The sequence below is a fragment of the Ammospiza caudacuta genome, chromosome 4, assembly GCF_027887145.1.
Source record: "Ammospiza caudacuta isolate bAmmCau1 chromosome 4, bAmmCau1.pri, whole genome shotgun sequence".
NCBI classification, from domain to species: domain Eukaryota; kingdom Metazoa; phylum Chordata; class Aves; order Passeriformes; family Passerellidae; genus Ammospiza; species Ammospiza caudacuta.
Window position 1 is genome coordinate 71,643,855 of NC_080596.1, and position 23,723 is coordinate 71,667,577.

Genomic DNA, 23,723 nt, shown 5'->3' on the forward strand with positions numbered 1-23,723 from the left:
TGGGGGGGCTTAGGATGGGAAAATTTCTGGGAATGTGAAAGCCTCGTTATTAACACCTCCCACTGTCCCAGGTGGATCCAAGCCCCACTGTCCAACCTGGCCTTGGGCACTGCTGGGGATCCAGGGGCAGCCACAGCAAATCTGGCAATTCCAGCCCAGCCAGGAATTCCTTGCCAAGATCCCAGCCCAATCTCCCCGTTCCCAGTGGGAGCCATTCCCTGGCTCCTGTCCCTGCAGGCCTTGTCCCCAGTCCCTCTGCAGCTCTCCTGGAGCCCCTTCAGGGACTCTGAGGATTCCCTGGAATTTTTCCCTTCTCCAGGGGAACATTCCCAGCTCTCCCAGCCTGGCTCCACTCTTCCTGACCCCTCTCCAGACTCTCTTCAGCAGTTCTGTATCCTTCCCATGTTGGGGACACCAGACCTGGACACGGAATTCCAGATGGGATTTCAGGAGAGCAGGATGATCCCATCCTGGTAGGAGCTTTCCAGAAGACGCAGTGGGCCAGTGCCACTGCTCATGGACTTCCTTCCCAGTCCCATTCCAGTGCTTATCCAAAATCCACCATTCCACTTTCCCTCCCTTAGGAGCCACTCAGCTTCCAAACTTCAGCCTCATCCCCACATCCAACCCGGCACTTTTGAGGAATTTTGGTTTCTCCTAAAAACCCAACCCCCCCTTTATTTTTTTAGGGTGTGGAGGTTTGGAAATCTTTTTTGGGCTGTGGTTTTGGAAGGTAATTCCAGGGAAAAGGGCTCTGTGGGCTCTGCGTGCTGGTAGCTTCAATGAGGAGGAATGCTCTGAACTGGAACGTTCCGCGGTCCTGGAGCCAGAGATTCCTGATTAATAAGGAAAACAGGACGGCTTCCTCCCTCTGAGGGGCAGGGATTAGAAAAATTAAGCAACAGGGCTGAGGAAAAGCCTGGAGGGAGAGAGCAGAGTGATAACAAAGGAGAGGAGAGGAAGAATAATAAGTGTGAATCCCAAAAAACAGTGGGGAGGGAAGTGGTTTCCAAGAGGCAGAGGGAGCTGGGTTGGAGAAGGGTTGGATTGTTGAAGATGCACAGTGGATTTGCTGGGCATCTTTTTCAATCTGTTTTCCAAAGCTTTTCTTAATATTTTTCAGTATTTTTTCAATGTTTTTCAATTTTTTATATTTTTACTTTTTTTCTAGTACTGTTTCAATATTTTAAAATATTTTTCAGCATTATTTCAATGGTCCTCAATATTTTACAATATTTTACAATTTTTCTGATATTTTTCTTTTTTTTTTTTGTTTCCCAATATTTTTCTATATCAAAAAATATTTTTCAGTATTTTGAAATTTTTTTTCAATAGTTTTTTCCAATATTTTATAATATCTGAGGTGAGAAACATCGCTGTCATGGGAATGACATCAGTAGGGAGTCTGGTCTTATTCTTTTCCCTTTTCCCTTTTCCCTTTTCCCTTTTCCCTTTTCCCTTTTCCCTTTTCCCTTTTCCCTTTTCCCTTTTCCCTTTTCCCTTTTCCCTTTTCCCTTTTCCCTTCCCTTCCCTTCCCTTCCCTTCCCTTCCCTTCCCTTCCCTTCCCTTCCCTTCCCTTCCCTTCCCTTCCCTTTTCCCTTTTCCCTTTTCCCTTCCCTTCCCTTCCCTTTTCCCTTTTCCCTTTTCCCTTTTCCCTTCCCTTCCCTTCCCTTCCCTTCCCTTCCCTTCCCTTCCCTTCCCTTCCCTTCCCTTCCCATTTGAATTTCAGGGAAAGAATTGATCCTTTTAGATATTAAACCAAATCAAAAATATCCAGGAAAGCCTCGTTTTCCTGAGGAATTAACCCATAAAGGAAGGAGCTGGAAAGGCTGGAGAGTGACTTATCCACCAGATCCATCTTTCACCTCAAAATCATGGAATCATTAGGTTGGGAATGCCCTCCAAGGCCACCAAATCCAACTTTGGGACCACGAGGGCTCGGGATGGGCAGCCAGGAGTGAGGGGGATGTAGGAGGGATGGATGCATGGAAGGAGTTTATGAATTCCACGAAGACCAAAGCCATTCCCAGTGGAATTCTGATGCTGTTTGTGGCAGGAGATCCCGGTTTCCCGCCGCCTCAGCCCCGTCGCCCTCCCCGAGCGTTCCTCCCTTTCCAAATGCCCTCCCCTAATGAAACAGAAACACATGGAGGCTCTTTTTGCCCGAATTCCAGGTTAATTTGAAAAAGGCCGTTTCCATCAGACGTTCTGTACACAAAGGGCTCCGCGTTGCGACTGCAGAAAATTCAATTGTAAACTCCCAGCCGGGGCCTTGGGGGGCAGAGAAACGGGAGACGGGAGCCGGGCCCTCTTCCCAGCTCCACCGGGAGCCTGGCAGGGAGCGGGGAAGATTCCTTCCCTTCAGCTTCCATAAACCTCAAAGCGTGGCTCAGATCCTTGTCCTTACCCCCGACTCCAGCCGTGCTCAGATTCCCAGTGGCTTCTTCCAGATGAATTAGGGATTTTGCCTTTTTTTTTTTTTCCTGCTGATTTCAAGGGAGTTGTTCCTAAAAAAACAAAAGAGTATTAAAAACGGGATTCATCCAGTTTCTGATGCTAGATGTTAATTGCTGCTAATTGTTGCAATAAATCTGTCTCAGTGGCTGATGCTGCAGCTGTGGCAACAGGTCCAGGTGGAGCAGCACCTTTTCAGTTCCCTACTTGAGCTGGATTCCAATTCCTTAAACCTGGGAAAGGATTGGGAGCAGCCCTGGGAGAGGGATTTGGGATGTTGTGGATGAGGCTGGAATGGCCCAGCCCAGACCCCCCTGCTCAGCCCTGGCTGGTGCCAAAGGCAAGGTGGGAACTGTGTCCCTGTGCCCCTCCCTCAGGTGAGAGCCCACCTGCAGAGCTGCCCCAGCCCTGGGGTCAACAGCAGGAGGACGTGGAGCTGCTGCAGAGAGCCCAGAGGAGGCCCCGGAGCTGCTGCAGGGCTGGAGCCCCTCTGCTCTGGAGCCAGGCTGGCAGAGCTGGGAATGTTCCCCTGGAGAAGGGAAGGCTCCAGGCAGAGCTCAGAGCCCCTGGCAGGGCCTGCAGGGGCTCCAGGAGAGCTGCAGAGGGACTGGGGACAAGGGATGGAGGGACAGGACACAGGGAATGGCTCCCACTGGGAAAGGGCAGATTGGGCTGGGATCTTGGCAAGGAATTGCTGGCTGGGCAGGAGTTCCCAGATTTGCTGTGGCTGCCCCTGGATCCCTGGCAGTGCCCAAGGCCAGGCTGGACATTGGGGCTTGGATCCACCTGGGACAGTGGGAGGTGTCCCTGACCATGGATGGGGTGGGATGGAATGGGATTTAAACTCCCTTCCCACCCAACCCATTCCATGATTCCATGTAATAAAATACATAATGTCTAATAAGTTTATAAGATAATAAACCCCATAAACAACTTTACCTGATATTGTGTGTAACCATGTAAAGCTCCATATAATTGTTACATATAACACAGTGCAACCAATCTAATTTAATTCTATATCCAAAGGAAATGGACACCCAGGCTCACATGGCCCAGGAGCTTTGCCCCTGCTTTTCCCTCTCAGCTCCTCCCGGCACTTCTGGAGTTCGCTGCAATCCCACCAGGGGTGGAGGGTTCTTAAGTTACTCCCAGTTCCAGGGAAATTGGAGAGGAGGGGAAGCCCAGCTTTGCCCCTGGAGAGGGGCTCATGCCTCGTTGCTCCGTGAGAATCCAGCAGGAAGGGAGTTCCCAGATGGGACCAGGTTCAGATGGGATGAGGTTGGCCCATCCCTGGATCAGGGATCGATCACGAGATACAAATTTGGATAAAGCCACAATTTGGTGTTCACTGAGCACTTCTTTATCTCAGCACTTGGTGGCTTTTAGGAGCCCCAGGACGACTCTGGAAATCACTTAACCCTTAATTCCCATGGGCTCTAATTAATTTATTTCTTAATGAAGCTGCTGGTTTTCAGCATCTCTGAGATCAGATCAGGGTTTTATTTGATTGTTTTTATTTCTCAGGTTTTATTTCCTCTTCTGTTTGTATTTCCTGGTCTGGTTTTGCTCCTCTTTATTTCCTGGAGCATTTCAGGGCTTGGTTTGCCAGGGCCAGCTCTGTCCCCGGGTCTGAGAGGTTCTCTGGAATGCCAGGGAGGTGAATCCAGGTGGGAATCAGGCTCTGCTCCTGGGGAACAAGGAACACAACAAGGACAAACAGCCTCAAGTTGTACTGGGGAACTTTAGGCTGGAATTAGGGAAATTTCTCCATGGAAAGGGTGGCCAGGCACTGGAACTGCTCATGGAAGTGATGGGATGTCCATTCCTGGAGGGATGTAAATCCCTGGGGATGTGGCACTGGGGACATGGAGCACTGTTGGCCTTGGCAGTGAAGGGAATGGTTGGAGTCTGTGGTCTGAAGGATCTTTTCCAACCCTTTTCCATGATTTTAAAGCAGCTTTGCTTTTCCCTCCTGCCCATCCCATCTTTTCCCTGCTGCTTTCAGCATCAGACAAGCAGAGGATTAAAAACCCTCTGGATTCCCACTTTCACTGACATCTCATCCACATCTTCTTCATCCACAAGGATTTTCCCTTTTCCTTTGCATTTTTCCCAAACTCAGCATTCCCGTTGATCAGTCGTACAATCAATTCTTTAAATATTCTTTATTCCCTGCCTTTCCTGGAGGTTTTATTTGCCCAAACGAGGGCTGGGTTGGGATTTAGGTGGGCAGAGGAGCTGCTGATGCCTTGTTGGAATGCAGGGAAATGCAGAAGGTCACGGATCCACAGCCTAAATTAGTGATGGGATGTCATGAAAAATTCCTCTTGGAGCACAAGGAGAGTTCAGTACCTGCCAGGAGATTGCTTGGCTTTTATTTATTTTTAATTTTCCCTCTCTTTTTGAATTCCCTCTGTATTTTATTCATGTTTCTGTCTGGGCAGGCTCAGGGGGTTTTGGGGCCTGTGCAGAAAACAGGGATTTTTTTTTTTTTTTTTGAGGGAAAAAGAGGATCAGACACAGAGAGGGGAGGCACAAAGCTGGAAGAAAAGCAGGAATGAGAAATGAGGCTGGGACAGAGCCTCGTTAGCAGCAAGGAGGGATGAGCAGCAGGATAGAACAGGAATTTCTCCACTCCATGGAGTTTTCAGGGGTGCAGGAAGCTCCGTGCATCCAACTTATCCTGGGACTGGGTATTTGGGATGCCCCAGCTGGATCTGCTGGAGGTGGGAAGTGGATCCCAGCAGAGCTCCAGGATCTCCAAATCTCCCAGGCTCAGCCAGGGGTGGGAGCAACCCTGCTCAGTGGGAATCGTGGTATCCCTGGAAATGGAACCAATGGAGCCTCGGGATGGATGGAATTCCATCCCACACGGATCAGGAGATGGGAAGGGGATGGGGTAGAGGCAGCCAGGCAGACTCTTCCTTGGGACTGGAAATTTATGGGATAAGAGGCCTCTCTCCTTCACTTTTCCAATGTGCTCCAATCCCACTCCTTCCCTGTGCCTGAATTTATGGATATCCAGGGGTTGTATCCCTTCCCTTCCCTTCCCTTCCCTTCCCTTCCCTTCCCTTCCCTTCCCTTCCCTTCCCTTCCCTTCCCTTCCCTTCCCTTCCCTTCCCTTCCCTTCCCTTCCCTTCCCTTCCCTTCCCTTCCCTTCCCTTCCCTTCCCTTCCCTTCCCTTCCCTTCCCTTCCCTTCCCTTCCCTTCCCTTCCCTTCCCTTCCCTTCCCTTCCCTTCCCTTCCCTTCCCTTCCCTTCCCTTCCCTTCCCTTCCCTTCCCTTCCCTTCCCTTCCCTTCCCCTTTTTCCCCCTTTTTTTCCCTTTTCCTGGCATTCCATTCCATTCTATTCCATCCCATTCCATCCCATTCCATTCCTGGAACTCTGGAATTGCTTCTGTCCGGTGGCATCCCATCCAGAGGTTGAAAAGCCACCAGAATCATCCCCAAAAATTCCTCTTCCGTGGACAGTGACCCTTGGAATTGGGGTTGGGAATTTTGACTTCTGGGAGAAGGATTTTTTGAGGATTTGACATCTTAAAAACACAGAGAGGGTGGCCTGGAATGGCAGCTGGAAAACCAGTGGAAAACCAGTGCCAGGCTCTTGCCATCCCCCATCCCAGCTCCTCTCTCTGGGAGCAGCTTCTGGCTGTAACTTTAATCCTGCTTTTTTTTATTTCCTGAAATAATTCCTTTTCTTTTCTTTTCTTTTTTTTTTTTTTTTTTTTTTTTTTTTTTTGTCTTTTTGTGACTAACAATGACCTCAGCTGTTTGTTTAAGGAGTTCATAACCCCTCAGAAATGTTCCGACAACCCCAAGGAAGTTTCCAAGGAACCCTCGGGTCGGGAGCCTCTGGCATCGATCGGGGCTTCTGCTTTATGTTCCTATCAAACAATAATGAAATTAAAAGGGAAGGAGAAAATAAACACATTTTGGGGTAAATAAAGACAAATTTATTTGTCTCCAACACTGCTGTTGGAGCTCAGGGAAGGGCCAGCAGACGGCTTGGCCCGGCCGCTGCTCCTTCCTGCCAGGAAAACGCGCTGGGAAGAGGGAACGAGGCAACGGGACCATGGTGGAAACACACGGGACTCGGTTACAGTGGAAAATGCCCTGAAAAAGGGGTTTGGCTTAGCCAGGCTGCTTAGGCTGGGCTTAAAGTTGAGCTGGGCTTGGTTTAGGCTGAATTCACCAAGGTCATGTGAGATTGAGAAATTGTGGAGGGGCTTTGGTGGGTTTGGGTGCTTTGTCCATCGTGGGTGGAAGAGGTGGGAGTTGGGGGCTCTGTCAGACCTGGAAATGGGAGTTTGGTGCCCAAATCCAAATGGTAGATCCCTGATTCCAGTGCCCAAATCCCAGTGACAGATCCCTGATTCCAGTGCCCAAATCCAGATGTCAGATGAGGGTTCCTTGGATGTGTTTGGATCTGCTTTGGCAAATACTCCTCCTCTGATATTCTATCTACATTACATTTCTTTGGATATTTTCATTATTATTATTTTTATTTCCTGCCTTTTTTTTCTTTTTCTTTTTTATTTTTTATTTTCCCTTTTTTACCCCTTCCTATTCCCCTCTTTCCTTCTTTTTTCCCCTTTCATTTCTGTCTTTCATTTTCTTGTCACTTTCTTCTTTTTTTTGGTTTTTCATTTTTGTTTTTCTTTCTTCCTTTTCCTTCTTGCTTTTCTTCTACCTTTTGCCTTCCTTTTTCTTTCTTTTCTCTTCTTTCTCTTTACTTTCTTTTTTCTTTCTTTCTTTCTTTTCCCTTCTTTCTTTTTACCTTTTCTTTCTTTTTCCTTCTTTCATTTTAGTTTTTCTTTCTCTTGCCTTCTTTCTTTTTACTTTGTTTTTTCCTTTCTTTTCCCCCTTTACTTTCATTTTTCTCCCTTTTCTCCCATTCCACATTTACTCCAGCCTCCCCAGAGCAATTTTCTCCAATTTCAAATTCCCCAAAATTCTGGAAAACACCTTCCTTGGAGACGCTGCTGATCTTTGGGGCAGGAGGAGCATCAGATTTATGGAACACCTGTGGAACCCTTTCATAACCACGACAGCAATTTTGGGATCCAATCCCATTTTTTGGCAACCACTCCTACCCCAAACCCTCCCTTTCCAGCCCCATTAAAACCCTTTAAGCGCATTTTTAACCCCAAAAGTGACTTTTTATTCTTCCCCCATCACTGCCCTGGTGTCAAATCCCCCAATCCCAGGACTCCACTCCCATTTTCCCCCTGGGAATTGCTTTGGGGTGGGGTGACAGCTCCTGGTGCACATCCCAAACCCTCTCATCCCGGGATTTCTGCCCTAGCAGTGGCCACACAGGGAATTCTGCGGAGCCGCTCCTCTCCCTGCCGCTCCAGCTCTTGGCACCCAAAGTTCCCTTTGTTTGTACCTTTCCAGGGCTGTGACAATGAGCACGGGGCCATCCAGGGGTTACTGTGACACTCCAAGGAAAAAGCCTTGGCTTTTGTTTCCCAGAGGTTCTTGGGTTGCTTTTATCTCCAACAAATATCCATAAATCCTGCCGGGGCTCCCCGTGCCCGGGGCCGTCTGGCGGATGCAGCCACGGGATCAAATCCTGCCTCAGCTCCTGCTCAGCATCATTTTAATCCCAGGAATGTGTGTCCTGCAGGATTTGGGGCTTGTAATTAATTAGGAGCCAGATTTGGGTCATCCAGGAGTTTTTCCAGGTTGCCAAAAGCGTGGCACGCTCTCTGCTGGAGTTTCTGGCTCCGTGCTTTTGTTCCCTGCTAATTCCAAGTCCTTGAGATGGTTTGGATCCACCAAAAAGGGAACAGGTTCAGAAAACCTCGGGGCTTTCTCTGCAGGAGGAGGTTTGTGGAGGGGGAAAGAGGCTGGCCATACTCCCAGGCAGACCTGGAGTGAGTGAGAATGCTAAATCCTCCTCTTTTACCCTGGAATCATAGAATGGGTTGGGTGGGAAAGAACCTTAAAGAACCTGGTTCCACCCCATTCCTCACCTTCCCTATCCCAGCCTGCTCCAACCCTGGCCTGGGGACATTTCCACTTTGGGGAACCTTTTCCAGGAGCTGGGAAGGGGCTGCAGAATCCCTGAGAGAGCTGGGAAGGGGCTACAGAATCCCTGAGGGAGCTGGGAAGGGGCTGCACAATCCCCAAGGGAGCTGGGAAGGGGCTGGAGAATCCCTGAGGGAGCTGGGAAGGGGCTGCAGAATCCCTGAGGGAGCTGGGAAGGGGCTCAGCCTGGAGCAAAGGAGGCTCAGGGGGCCCTTGTGGCTCTGCACAGCTCCTGCCAGGAGGGCACAGCCGGGGGGGTCGGGCTCTGCTCCAGGGAACAGGGACAGGAGCAGAGGGAACGGCCTCAGGGGAGCCTCAGGATGGACACTGGGAGGAATTTCCCCATAGAAAGGGGGATCAGGGATTGGAAGTGCCCAGGGAGGTTTGGAGTGCCCAACCCTGAGGGATTTCAAAGCCCTGTGGATGTGGCACTTGGGGACAGGGGTCAGTGGTGGCTTTGTCACCCACCCTTCCCAAATCCCCATCTCCTGGTGTGTCCCTGGGACCATCCAAGATGCTCTCACCTCTTCCAAGGATTTATTTTCTATTTCAGTTTATATTTGTCGCCCTGTGCCACCCCTCCCAGGGGACGCTCTGGTGACTCCTCCTTCACCCCGAGCAACCCAAGGACCTCCAGGCCACCTCCAACAGGTCCTGCTGCCTCAACCCCTGCCCCTAACGAACAATCAAGAAAGTCTTTAATTAGCAAAGCCACATTTCTGGAAGCAGAAAAGGGTCACGGAGCTGCCGGACCACCCGCGGGTTCCCGCATCCCGCAGGTGTTTGACTCCTTGGAGCAAGGAGACCCAATCCTTTTGTTTCCAATAAAAAAACCCCACGGAGAAGCAGTTCCAGGGCTGAGGCTGCCTCCTGCAAAGCCGGGCCAGGGCTCTGCCGTGTGCTTTGTGTTTACAGTGGAGCTTAAAGAAATAAGCATCGGTTACATAGGGGGGAAAAATGAGAACGCTCTCAAATTGGACCCCAGGGCAAGGCTGGCCGAGAACAATGGATCTGCTAAACAAAACCTCCAAGGGGAAAGGAGGAAGTTATCAGGAAAAGCAGGGATGTATTAGTTTAGTTTCTTCAATAAAAAAAAAAAAAAAGAGAGAGGGAAAAAAAAAAAAAGAGGGAGGCATTCCAAGCACTTGAACTTGAGCGGATCCATTTCGCGGCCCAGACGTTCTCCCCTGGCGCGGCCAAGTGACCCCGGCCGGCGTCGGCGAGCGTGGAGCTCTCCCGTTCCCCGTTCCCTCTGTGGCAGCCGGGACAGGAGCAGCAGCAGGAGAAGGAGGAGGCGGAGGAGGCAGCAGCCGCCGCTGCCTCCCGTCACGCGTCCGTCCTGGAAAAGAGACGGGAGGACGGCGCTGGGATGCGGCGCTCGGTGGGAAGAGGGCAGCCAGAGTTTAGGAGGCCACGGCCTGCGGACGGTTTCCTGCTGGGCCAAGGGACCCACGGGCTCCTGGAGCACTGTGTCCCACAGCATTTCTCCTTTCTACAGGGTATTTTTGGGTGGGAAGCAGTGCAAACCCTCCATGGGTCGCTCCCGCTGGATTTGCCATGTATTTCACACATCGGGAAGCTGCTTCCTCTCCTGCTTATTCCCAGCTTTTCCACATCCAACCCTTGCTGGTGAGCGCTTCCATCAGTCCCCAGCCCGAGGAGGACGGGAGGAAGCGCCGCTAATCCTCATTAAATGTATAAATTTATGACCCTGTGGTGCTGCAATGTTTAATCAGGGCTCCGTGACTGTGCCGTGCTCCGGGTACAAGTTCAGTGCAAGGTGAATCTTGGCTGAGATAATCTGGAAGTTCAGCTGGAGGTGAAGGCAGCGGCGGCTCCTCACAGCCTGCCTGGGGTGAGCAAGAGGTCACCTCCTTTTTTTTTCCTTTTTTTTTTTTTTTTAGCCCCTTTTTTTAACATGTAAACACAAAAAAAAATTGCAGCTTCTCAGAGGATTTGGCATCAGCTGAGCGGCAACAGGAAAGAGAAGCGTGGAGTGCATGGCCCCGTGGGGCTCAGGGAGGTGATGCCTGGTGGTTTTTGGGGATAACCGGAGAGGTTTGGTTCAAACAGCACAAATCTCACAGGGTTTTGACACCAGGGAAAGGAGGAATCCTCAGGATTTGCTGCTCACCCGTCCCTGCTCCTGGCTGCTGCTGGGATCCCTCAAAGGGAAAATGCCCTGGCTGGGGGTCTGGGTGTCCCAGCCCGGTACTGGTGGCACTTGCTGGGCTCTGTCTGTCCCAAAAGGTGGCTCGGTGTCACTTTGTCACCTGCTCCCTGCAGGTGCCTGGGTTTGCTGCTGGTGGGCAGCACTGACACCTCCCAGCCCCAAAGCTCTCTGGCTGCTCCATCAATCAGTTAGGAATGCTCTCTCCTGGAAAAGTGGCATTAACGTGATTTTTTCCCCTTTTTGGGAAGATTTTTTCCCAACCAGGAAGATTTGGGAAGATTTTATCTCCAACAATGCTGGAGATGTTTTCTATAGGTTTATTTGGACAACTCCTGATTTCTCTTCTCTGAAAACCTCCTTTCCTGTTTTTAGGGGTTTTGTGCTTTTTCTGTGCTCATAATCACTCTACCCTGACTAAAGGATCCTCTGCTGCTGAGATATTGGAATTTTCCACATTATTCCTAATGTTTCTTTGGAGCCACTGATTTGGATATGTGGGTCAGGCAGGGAAACCCAGAAGGCCGTGAACCCCTGGAATGCAGCAGTGGAAAAGGAATTCTGTGTTAATGGGATACCTGAGCATGGAGCCATCAACTCCCAACCAGAGAGCTTTTCCAAAATCCACCTTTTCCTTCCTCAAAACACCTTCAAAACAGCCTCTAAGGAATATTTACACATGTGTCTATATACACAAGCATATGTATTTATGTATAGATATATAGCTATATATATCCCACACTCGCAGAGATTTTTTCAGGTTATTCCAAAAGTGTGTTCCAAAGAAAACATGCACGTAAATTATGGTGTATTCCTTCCCCTTTATAAAATGTTGGTACACTGTGCTGATTTCTAATCCTAAAATCAGGAGGAACATAGTACACATGCTCATGAGAGTGGGCAAGATGGGACGAAGAAAAAACATGAAGTAAATCAGAAACAGCTACATTAATTTGGGATAAATTAAATAATTTAAATTATTTAATTTAAATTATTAAAAGATAATAATTAAAATAATTAAAAGATAAAGTGTATTAATATATCAATATTATCAATGCCCTGAGCACTTTCCAAACATCACATCCCAAATTTCTCCCCTGTGGTGTCAGATGCTGATCCCAGAGGGTCTATCTGGCCCCATCCTTGCTCCACCAGAACCCGATGCTGCTACAGGAGCCATCTTTGCCTGGGGAATGAATCCCCCTTTGTGGTGGCTCAATGGAAAAGCCAAGTGTTATTCAATAGTGGAATTCCCTGCGGAACGCTCTTCCGAGCCTCTTTCATTCCTCCTGGCTCCCGCCCAGTATTGTCCCCGTGTGCCATCGGAGGGTCTGGAGGGTGGGAATCCGTCCAGCTCCGGGCCCAGCCTTCCCTGAAAACTCCTGAACCTGCCTGGAGAGTGGGATGAGCCCAAGGGGTTATTTTTAGGAGTGCAAATTGGTCACTAAATCCTCTTGCTTTTCTTCCCATGGCCGTTCATAAAATTCCCCTGTTCAGGTGTTATCACTGGGAACAGCTCGATCCCAAAACGTTGAAATCTCAGGGGGTTTGCACCTAATCATTTTCAGGCCTTGTGTGTTTTTGTTTTCCAAGGGCTGTGCCATGGGTGAGAGAAACTTGGGATTCCCCTAGAATTTAGCAGAGCTTTCCCTGCGGGCAGGGATCCAGAGGGTGACTAAAACCACGTCTTGAGCGCAGCTTGGGGGGGACTTTCCAGGGCTGTCACCGCTGTCACATGTGGTGCTGATCCTCGGCATCCCTACTGTACAGAAAGAAATCTTCCCAATATCAGACCTGGCAGTTCCATCTCCTCCTATCCCTGTTCCCTGGGATAAGATCCCAAATCCTCCTCTGGCTGTCCCTTCCTGTCAGGGAGTTGTCACAAGGTTCCTCCTGATCCCTCTTTGCTCCAAGCTGAACCACTTCTCCAGATCCTTCAGCCACTCCTGGGCTCAAAAACACAAATTTTCTGATCTAAAATCCTGCAAAGTTTTTAACGAGACCCTTGGAAGAAATTCCTTTGGGAAGAGGAGAAAAGTCAACCGCATGTAATTCCAGTGTGGCTTCAAAGCAGGTGGAATGCCAGAGGTGGAAAGCCAGAGGTTTTCCTCCTAATAAACGATGAATGTTTGCAGCTGGAAAACAAGGAGATCTCTCTGTGCAGAGAAACCTTTGTGGAGCCCTTTCCCTGGAAATCTGGGCTATCAGGAATACAAGAACCTATAAACAGCCAATAATGTGAAGCTGAAAATAATCCAGACTGGACAGATTTGGGTTTTGCTGGTCTCAAACCTCTCTTGGTTACAAACTGTCCTGGCTGCCATAAATCCTTCCACATTCCTCTCCTGTTTTGTTGGGGTTTTTTTTCCAGGAACTGTTTGACTTTTGCAGCTAGAAAGAGAAAAAAAATTTAAATTTCTGCTTTTAACTTGCAAGATCAACCCAGTTAAATGTGAGGTGAGGAGCTTGGGATTGGTTCTCTTCTCTCCAGGAGAAGATCCCTGGGTGGGACATCCCAGGAGGCCTGGAGGAGTCACTTGGGGTGGTTGTGTCTCACAGAGAGGTCCAAGCAGGACTCTTGGATCTGTAGTAATTCCCAGAAATCCAGGTAATTAGCGGAGTAATTAGCGCCTACTTTTCCTTCCCTGTGCTCCCTTTGTGGATCCCTTTCCTTGTCCATCACCAATTCCCTGCGAGTGCTCTCCAACCCCTCTCCAACACCCCAAGGACACCCAATTCCCAGAGCAAATCCTCCTTTCCAGTGAAACCAGTGACAAATCCGCTCCTGTTTTCACTTAAACCATGATTTCCCCCTCCGTGCCTTTCACAAATTCAACAACAAACATCATGTTCCAATTCCTGGTGCCTTTTCTTTTTGGGAACACTATTGTCAAAACCCCATGTCTTCCCAGGGGTTGGAATATTTCTTTCTCTTTCAGTATTCCTTTCCCACGAGGCGTAATTGAAACCTCCCCAAAATAAATTATTTGGACAGCGCTTGTCCATGGCTGCTGCTGCTGGAAGCTCCTTGGGTTTTTTGTAATCCGTGACAATTCCCTGCTGGATGATGGAAGGGGCTGCTCCACCAGTGCTGGGATGGGTTATGGATGTGGACAAACTGGGAATTGCCACTGGTTTTCCATAGTTTTCTGTTTTTCATGGAAGTTTCCAGCAGGACTGAATGTCATCACTGTTTTGTGATCCCACTGGCGCATCTTGTCCCATCCTCCAGGTGGGACACAAGGGTGTCCCCTCTCATTGTCCCCTTTCCTGAGGAGCTGTGGTGTTCAGTCAGGGAAAGGAGCTTTTCGGAGGAAATTCCTCCCCAGGTTTAGAAGTTCAAGGTGTGACCTCGTACAAATCAAAGCTGGTTTGTGGAAGGTGTTGGGTCAGAGGTTGTTCATGCCAGGTACAGAAAACCTCTGGGAAGAGGAACATCAGACTGTAGTTGTGAGGATAAGAAAGGATAATGGAGCTTTTGAGAGGTGTTTTCACCTTGGATCTGAAAATATTTCCTCCTTCTTCCATGGAAAACCAGAGTGGGCACTCAGGGACGTGACCCAGCTCATGGACGTGGCCCTCAGCAGGGTTCAGGGCAGGAATGCTGCTTCCAGCTGGGAAAACACCAAACCTGACTGAATTCATGCTTTTCCATGCCCAGGGGGGATAAAACTCATCACAAAACTTGGCCATAACCACATGGCATCACCATCACTCCTGTGGGGATCTGAGTGTCCCCAAAACCCCACCATGAGGAAGACTTTGCCCCACATCAACCCAGCTGTGTGTGCTTGCAGAAACAAGGACTGAGTTCCCTAATTTAGGCTTTTGTTGAAGGAAAGGTTTAGTTCTTTATGGAATGTCTCCCATCAACCCTGGCACCATCTCATCTGCTGGGATGGTGCTGGCAGAGAAAAGTCCTCCCCAATCCATCATGGTGGAATCGAAATCCATCCAATCCCACCAAATCCATCTTGGTGCTCCTCCTTGTCCCTGGGAGGAGGAAATCTGGTAATTTCCCTGGTGGACCAGAGAGTTTTTTCTGGGGTGGAATCAAAGAACCACCCTGGTTCGGAGGGACCTTGAGGGCCCATCTAGTCCAACCTGGTCTGGGGAAGGAATGAATGGAAGGAGCCTTTCCCTGTCCATCCCAAAAACCTCCAGCAGTGGGATCACCACCACATCCAGGGGAAGTTGTCCTAGTTGAAGATGGGTCTTAGTCCAAGGAATTTCTTACTTGTGTGGAGGTCAAACCTTTCCTGTGGCACCTTGGAGCCTTTGCTCCTTATCTTCTCCATGGGGTTCCTTGTGAAGAGAGATCTTCTCCTCCTGTAGCCACCCCTAAAGGACTGGAAAACCATGATGAGGGGATGTCTCTTATTTAACCAAATCCTGTCCCTTTTCCTGGGAAAACTAGTGCATTCCCATGGGAGTTTCATGCAGGTCAGGAGCTTTTGGGGCAATTTCCTGTTGGGGGATGCTGGACCAGGTGGAGCAGTCACAGCCCCATCCCTGGCAGTGTCCAAGGCCAGGTTGGACACTGGGGCTTGGATCCACCTGGGACAGTGGGAGGTGTCCCTGTCCATGGGGTCGGATCTGGGTGGGCTTTGAGGTCCCTTCCCACCCAACCCATTCCATGATTCCATGACTGTGACACGGGCGCAAGCGTGCGAACGCCGGTGGTGGCTTAGATCTAGTTCCAGGAGCTCTGGCAGGGCTTGCAAACCGTGTTTGGAGTCAGTTTGGATTCACATTCCAGTGCTCCTGGCTTGACCGGGAGGATTCCATCCAGATTCCACGCTGTCGTCAGGCAGAACAAACTGTCCCTGCTCTCCTTCCCATCTGGAGGGGGATGCAGGGCCCAGCCACGGCCTGGTCTCCTCCTGCAGGGACCTTCCAGCCATCCTCACCCCCTGCTTGAGGTGAGGGGCCTGAAAATTTGTCTGTTTGGATAAAAAGAACATTTTTGAAGAGTTTGAGGTGGTGACGTGCAAGGAGGGGGTGAAAAGGAAGTGGTTTTGAGGTAGAACTGGTGGTTGGATTTGATGATGTGAAAGGTCTTTTCCAGTTTAAATGATTCCATGAAATGGGGGGGGGGGGGGGGGAAGTTCTTCTAGGGGAACCTGGGACAGGCTGGGAGCTGGCTCCCAGTTTAATTCTTTCATTCCGGCATTTCCTTCTCTTGAATTCTACACTTCAGTTTGGGTACAAGCTCATCTATGTGTATAAAACCAATTTTAGTACTTTTTAATACCTTTTTTCTGTCATTTTTTTCAAACCATCCTCCGCTTCTCTATTTTCGTAAAGCTGTGCCTGCACCTCTCCCTGCTCCTGCTCAAGGTGTTCCTGGAACCCCGGGAAACTGCAGGTCCCCAGCCCTGAGCACATCTGCAGCTTCCTGATCTTATCCCATTCCCACATCACCGTGGTGAAAGCTCCTCTTAATTTTTCCCTCCTCGTTTTTTCCCTTTCCCTCCTCTCCTTTTCCTTCCCTCCCACCCTCCAGTGGATGTCCTGTCGAGTTTGATTTATGGCCTTGAAAGGGAGACTCCAGTTTAAGGAATTAATGGTATTTGCATATTTGATTTGGAAACTCCCCCGGCAGACCCGCAGCAGCCCCACGCCGCCGGCTCTTTTTTCCTTTTTTTTCCCTTTCCCCTCGGCCCGTTCAGATTTAGCAGCAGAGGTGAAAAGTTGAAGCAGTAAAACCAATAAAACCACATTTATGTGACAGATAAATCGTCTGGAGGCAGCTCTCCCTGAGCCTCCGGGTTTCCTCCTGCAGGACCTCTCCCCTCCGGAGCGCAACCCATGGCTGGGCCGGGAGCGCCGGCAGCCGGGGCCAAAGGTGCTGGCCCCGGCCGTCCGTGGACCTGCCCAGCCAAAAAAGATGGATGTGGGCAACGAGCTGGAAAATACACAGCCCATCCGTCACTGTCGGGAGCCACCTGGGGGTGGTCTGGCTCTGCGAGAGCTCCGGCAAGGTCCAGGCCAAGGTGGGAGCGCTGGGAGTCACGGAATCAATATGGTTGGAAAAGCACTCAGAGATCAAGTCCAGCCTTTCCTCAGCACTGCCAAGGCCACTGCTGACCTATGTCCCCAAGTGGAGCCTTCAAATCCTTCCAGGGACAGGGTTGGACAGCCCTTTCCATGGGGAAATTCCCTAGTGTCCACCCTGAGCTCTCCTGAGGCCGTTCCCTCTGCTCCTGTCCCTGTTCCCTGGAGCAGAGCCCGACCCCCCCGGCTGTGCCCTCCTGGCAGGAGCTGTGCAGAGCCAAAAGGGCCCCCTGAGCCTCCTTTGCTCCAGGCTGAGCCCCTGCTCAGCTCCCTCAGGGATTCTGCAGCCCCTTCCCAGCTCTGTTCCTGCCCTGGACACGCTCCATCCCCTTAGGGTCTCTCTTGTTGGGAGAGGCCCAGAACTGCCCCAGGATTTGAGGTTGTGACCTCAGCAGTGCCAGAACAGGGGACAGGCATTGCCCTGGTCTTGCTGCCACCCCAGTGTTGGCACAGCCCAGGTGCCCTTGGCCTTCTTGGCCACCTGGGCATACCTGGGCTCGTGTGGAGCTGCTGTTGATTGTTCCAGGTCATTGGAGTTTCTCTGGCAGTGGAAGCCATTCCCTGGCTCCTGTCCCTCCAGGCCTTGTCCCCAGTTTCTCTCCAGCTCTCCTGGAGCCCCGTCAGACCCTGCAAGGGGCTCTGAGCTCTGCCTGGAGCCTTCTCTTCTCCAGGGGAACCTTCCCAGCTCTGCCAGCCTGGCTCCAGAGCGGAGGAACTCCAGCCCTGCAGCAGCTCCGTATCCCTCTGAGCTCCCTGCTCCCAATCCTCTGCCTAAACAACTGCCAATATTTTAATTCCATCTTCTCCAAACTCATTCCTAATTCTCACTTTTTTTTGTTTCCTTTCTTCCTTCGTACCTTTCCTCTTGGGTCTTTTTTCCCCCTCCCCATGAACGGCTACCTGGCCCCTGGATGCTCCGGCCAGGCCGTGCACTTTCCATGGCAAGAAACTCATTCAGGCTTTGTTTGGGATTTGCCTGAGGCACGTTCAGCCTCCCAGGGGCCACCAGCAAGAGGTCTTTGGCGCGTTGTGGGGGTTCCCTTTGAGCCTCTATAACCATGCGACTCCTCCCAGCAGCCGCCAAGCCCCGCGGAAGCATTTTGGCCCTGGCGCTCGGGCCTGAAAAGCGCCTGTGAAATCATATTTAAGGTTGTCTCTCTTGAAGGTGCCCCTTGGAAAAACCTCCTGCCAATGATGTTCAGCTCGGGTTTGTAGTTCAACACAAAGGCTCCGCTGGACAAAGCCGAGCGGGACCCGGGCTGGAAAAGCCCTCTTAGGTCCCGGCTAATCCATCCCCCCCGCCAGCCCGGGGGATTGTTCCCGACAGCTTGTTTTCCTTGCCCTGACCTACATAGTCAAAAAGAATCTTGTTGCACATTTTTGTTTTGTATCTGGAGGTCTCGGAGGAGCTAAATCCCCTTCTTGGCGGGGCAAGATGCGTTGTTAAACAGCGCCGGGGCCTCCAGGAAAACCATGGCGACGCGGGGACAATGAGGCCTCTATGGGCCCCGCTTGGCCGCGGGATGGGCCCGGCCTCTCCCGGCCCCGGTGGTGGGCACCAGGACGCGCCGAGCGGGCGATGAAGATGTCCATGCGCTTGGCAGGCTGTCCCCAAATAGAGTGGTCACAGCGGCGCTCCAAGATGGGATCTCTGGGAGGGGGGAACGGCAGGAGCTCTTAATTAACCTGCTGTGGATGGGGCAGAGGTGGAGGCCGCATCCTGGGAATGCTGGGCCGTGCCGCTGAGGGTGGGTGGAGAAGGCGAGTCCTAGTCGAGGTGAGGAGATCCACTTGTGGGGAGGGAAGGGGAGAGCCTGGTTTTTACGGAAAACAAGGGTGGGAGTGGTGTGAGAAGAGGGCATTGGACTGTGCCTTCATGGGTGGGTGGAGAAGCCAAGTCCTCATTGAGATGAGAACATCCACATGTGAGGAGGGCATGCCAGCTCCTGGTTTTTTAAGGAAAATAAGGATAGGATTGGTGTGGGAAGAGGGCATTCAGGGAACCTAGACTGTGCCTTCATGGGTAGGTGGAGAAGCCAAGTCCTCATCGAGGTGAGGAGATTCTCAGTTGAGGAGGGCATGGCAGCTCCTGGTTTTTTAAAGAAAATAAGGATAGGAACAGTGTGGGAAGAGGGCATTTAGGGAACTTGGGCATTTAGGGAACATCCCTGACCTGTGGGTGAGGGATGGATGTGGAAATGCTGGGGGATGGTTGGATTTGGTGACCTTGGAGGGTTCTTCCAGCCAGAATAATTCTCTGATGCACAGCGAATTCTTGCCCTCATGGGCAGGTAGAGAAGCCAAGTCCTCATCGAGGTGAGGAGATCCTCATGTGAGGAGGCCATGGCAGCTCCTGGTTTTTTAAGGAAAACAAGGATGGGAATGAGGTGGGAAGAGGGCATTTGGGCAACCTGGGCTGTTGTTTGCCCATCCCTCACCTGGCTGGGAGGAGTGGGGTCATTTGTGGACACGAAGGGCTGCGGGTGGGAATTTTGGCAGTCTGGAGCCGTCACGGATGGCCGAGTTAATCCCTGTTCCTTCCCCTGCTGCCAAGGCCTGGTGGTTTCTCTTACCAATGTCTGGAAAGCACCTGGGACTCCCAGCTCCGGGAGCTGCACTCACCCAGAATAACCCCCCAAGCTCCTCTGGGCTTTGGAGATGCCTGCAGAGCACTTGGAGGGTGTTGGGGTGGGCCCAGGGTGGTGAGAAATCCGTGGGGAATGGTTAGAATGACGCTGGGGGTTGTTTGGGAACAGAACTTTGTGGTGACTTTGACCCCAAAAGTTTCCTTCTGCCATAGCTGAGACCATCAGGCCACTGGGGTTGTCACCCATGTCCTCAAGGTGCCTCAGACCTCAAATCCCCCTCACATCCCAAAAATTAGGGATCACAGAGCAGGAATGCTCAATGGCTAAATTAATACCGCCCTGCATTAATCAATGTCAAATATCCCTAAATTAACAATGAAGTACAATCAAGTTAATGATGAAACCTTAACAGAATAATATTAAACAAATTAATAAAACCCAAATTCATTTTTTTTATTGATAACTCCACCTGCCCAGGACCTCTGCCGCCTTCGAGGGAAACACCTGCTGCCTTTTCCAGCTTTTTCAGACCCTATTTGGTTTTCCTTTCCAGCTCCTGGATCTGTTCATCCAGTGGGATTGGTCGACATATCTGGCCGACTACGGACAGCCCACGTGCAAGTACCTTCGTGTGAACCCCACCACAGCCCTCATCCTGCTGGAAAAGTGAGTGTGGCCCCCAAATCCTGGAAGAATTTCCACTCCCATCATGCTTTAGCAGCTCTTTCCATCCCTGTGAACAAAGATCTCAGCCCCAAGTGGACAGAGGAAACTCAGATGGAAAAATGCCATTTTATCCCGTTGACCTGAATCCCACATTATCCAAATGGAATGGCTTGGCTGCAGGTTCTTCTTTTTATTGGCACTTAAGCAGAGTTTTGCTTGTCCTACCAGAAAATTTCACTTTAGAGATGAACCTCCAGCTCCAAAATCCTTTAAAATGTGCTGGGCTGCAGGCAGGAGTGGCTATCCCGAATTTTTCAGTGTTTGGACAATGCTATGAACAACTTTTGGTTGTGAAGTAGTCAGGCAGTGGGACCGTGTTGTTGTAGGTTCCCTTCCACCTGAAAATATTCTGTTTTATTCCATTCTGTTTCTGTGTTTCTGCATTTCTATTTCTTTTTATTTCTATTTTCATTTCTATTTCTGTATTTTGAATTTTATTTATGTATTTCTGTTTATATTTATTTCTATTTAATTCTATATTTATTCCTATTTCTGTATTTTTATTTCCATTTATTTCCACAGTTCTATACTTATATTTCTATGTATTTCTTTTAAAATTTATTTCTAGTTCTATATTTATTTCTATTTCTGTATTTTTATTTCTACATTTCTGTATAACTTTATTTCTATATTTCTATATTTTTATTTTTTATTTCTATAGTTCTATTTATTTCTATTTTTTATTTCCATATTTTATTTCCTATTTATTTCTGTTTCTGTATTTTTATCTAAATTTCTATATTTCCATACTTCCATATTTTTGTGGTTTTATGTTTCAATTTATTTCTATTCCTCTATTTGTATCTCTATGTTTTTCTATTTCTACACACCCCTACATTTGTATTTCCAGTTCTTTCTATTCTCATTTATTCCCATTTCTCCCGCCTCCCTTGAGTGGGGTTCCCAGAGAGCCCCGATCCCGGTTCCGTGGGGCCGGAGGAGCCTCCGGGGCTTCCTCAATCCATCCTTTGAGGGCCGTCGTTCTCATGCTCCGCACGGCTCCATCCCAAACCCTGGAGTGGTGCCGGGAACAGCGCCCGGGGCTCCGGGGTGGCTCCTGGGGGGCTCTGCCAGTCCCGGGAGCGCTGCGGGATTTGCCTCAGGAAAAGCGGGATTTGCTTTGCCTGTCACCCCTGCCCGTGGTGGGTCTCCCAGATGATCTCCGCTGGTCCAGCTCCAAGCTGGCTTGGGAAGGATCCACTCTGCTCCTGCTCCCAGCAGACCTCCCAGGTCGTTTTCCAGCTGGTGGGATAGAGAACGAGCCAAAAAATGGGAATTTAGCATTTTCCGAGCGGCTCCTGGCACGGGCGCCGCAGTGTTGGGTCCTGCACGGAGGAGAGGGCAGGAGGGGATCCTCGTGGAATTGTGGAATGGTTTGGGTGGGAAAGGGACCTTAAAGCCCATCCAGTTTCATGGGGAGGACACCTCCCACTGTCCCAGGCTGCTCCAAGCCCTGTCCAACCTGGCCTTGGACACTTCCTGGGATCCTGGGGCCTTGAATGTTCTTCTGGAAATGTGGCCCCATCCCTAAACTTGTCACCTCCTCCTTGAGGAGAAGGAGAGACCCCAAATCAACTCAAACTCCCCTTCATGCTCTGATTCCGTGGTTAATCCAACCCCAGCTGCATCCCTGGAAGTGCCCAAGGCTGGGTTGGGATGGGGTTGGAACACCCTGGGGACAGTGGTGCCATGGGGGTGGCACTGGATGGGCTTTAAAGATCCCTTCCCACCCAAATTATTCCCTGAATCTCTGATTCTGTGAGTGACATTGGGGTGTTTGTGAACTTTGTGGCTCCCTCTGTGTCACCATGGTCCAGCTCCTCTCCACCAGAGGAGAAGAACGGATGTCACAGCACCCCAGGACACCCCGAGGGCACCAGTGAGGGACACAGGGACTAAACTGGACTTAAAGGACTTTTACACCTCATGGCGTTGTTTTTAGACTGGTATTTTATGGGTTGTGTTATCCCTGGGTTATTTGGGGCCGTGGGTCAGGGATGGGTGTGGAAATGCTGGGGATGGTTGGATTTGGTGACCTTAGAGGGCTCTTCCAGCCGGGATAATTCTGTGATACACAGGGAATTCATAACCCAGTGTCCGAGGTGGGAAAGTTTATTCAGGTGAGAGGTTTATTCAGAGCTAGCAGCAAACTGCTAAAATAAAGGGACGCCCAAAATCTGGGAGTTTGGCCATGCAGCATCTGGGAGAGCTGGGGAGTTGAGGCAGGCAGTGAGGTGGGATCATGGCAGAGGCTGGGAAGGCAGTGGGACAGCAGGAGGGCAGCTCCGCACTCGGTGGTGTTAAAATGTCACCAAACCCCAGCCTGGCTCATTTCATAAAGTCATAAAATCCTGGAATGGTTTGGGTTGAAAGGAACCTTAAGGATCATCCCATTCCCAACACATCCATGGGCAGGGACACCTCCCACTGTCCCAGGTGGATCCAAGCCCAATGTCCAAACTGGCCTTGGGCACTGCCAGGGATCCAGGGGCAGCCCCAGCAAATCTGGCAATTCCAGCACAGCCCCTGCCCACCCTCCCAGCCAGCAATTCCTTGCCCAGATCCCAGCCCAATCTGCCCTTTCCCAGTGGGAGCCATTCCCTGGCTCCTGTCCCTGCAGGCCTTGTGCCCAGTCCCTCTCCAGCTCTCCTGGAGCCCCTTCAGGGACTTTGCGGATTCCCTGGGTTTTTCTCTTCTCCAGGGGAACATTCCCAGCTCTCCCAGAGCAGAGGGATTGCAGAATTCTGGAATGGGTTGTGTTGGAAGGAACCTTAAGGATCATCCCATTCCCTCTCCCATCCATGGCAGAGACAGCTCCCACCATCCCAGACTGCTCCAAGCCCCAGTGTCCATCCTGGCTTTGGACATTCCCAGGGATCCCCTCGGAGGGGTCTCTGTCCATCCCCCACCAGCTCTCCCGAGGCTCCTCGCTCCAGGCACATCCTCTGCCTCCCATCCCGCCGGGAATCCCGGGGGGAATTCTGAGCGGGGCCGGCTCAGCCTGTAACCTGTTCTCCTGGTTATCTGTGTCCCTTATCACCCCGGTGTCTGTGTCTCTCCCAGGATATCCCGGGTGTAAGTATGCGCTCGCTCGGGCTTTCACCCTCACCTGGCAGGGCCCCGATTGTCCGCTCTCAATGGAGCCCGAAACGCTGGAAATGCAAAGTGCCTCTGGAGCGGGGCCCTGCGCAACCCGATCCTCCCAAATGCACTAATTAGAGCTAAAAGAGGAGCTTTTACCGCGCTGCTTTCTTCCCCTCCCGGATTAATTGAGACAAAGCTCGGCTCTCTCCGAGGTGGTGTTTGTTGACAGGGGTGGGGACAGCGCCGAGCTCGCCTTTCCCTTCCTTTCACTTCTAATCCTGGGACCGGCTTCCAAACCCGCGGTTATGCCGAGGCTCTGCTCAGAGAAATAAAACTGGGGAGCTGCACAGCCCATCCCAAATCCTGCAGGATTTTGTGTCCTGTAGGCAGCTTAATTAATTAATCTTATTTAATGTTTCGCTGCTTGCACCTTCACGTGGAGTCTGGAGATTCCAGCAGCTCCCAGATGCTCCCAGACTTTTTCAGATCCACCTCTGTGGGTTTTGTTAATGGCACTCCCAGTAATCCCAAAGCTCTGCTCAGGAAAAAAACCTATGGATCTACACAGCCCATCCCAAATCCTACAGGATTTTATGTCCTGTATCTTAATT

The 23,723-nt window shown here is 50.6% G+C and overlaps 1 protein-coding gene across 1 annotated transcript in view; it reads left to right on the forward strand.

Annotated features, from left to right (window-relative positions):
* Positions 1-23,723, forward strand: part of EXOC6B (exocyst complex component 6B) — a 291,158-nt gene that overhangs the window by 261,598 nt on the left and 5,837 nt on the right. The window contains exon 21 of the mRNA XM_058804404.1: positions 19,856-19,968. Within this exon, the coding sequence (XP_058660387.1) occupies positions 19,856-19,968 (113 nt within the window). The remainder of the gene's footprint in view (positions 1-19,855; positions 19,969-23,723) is intronic.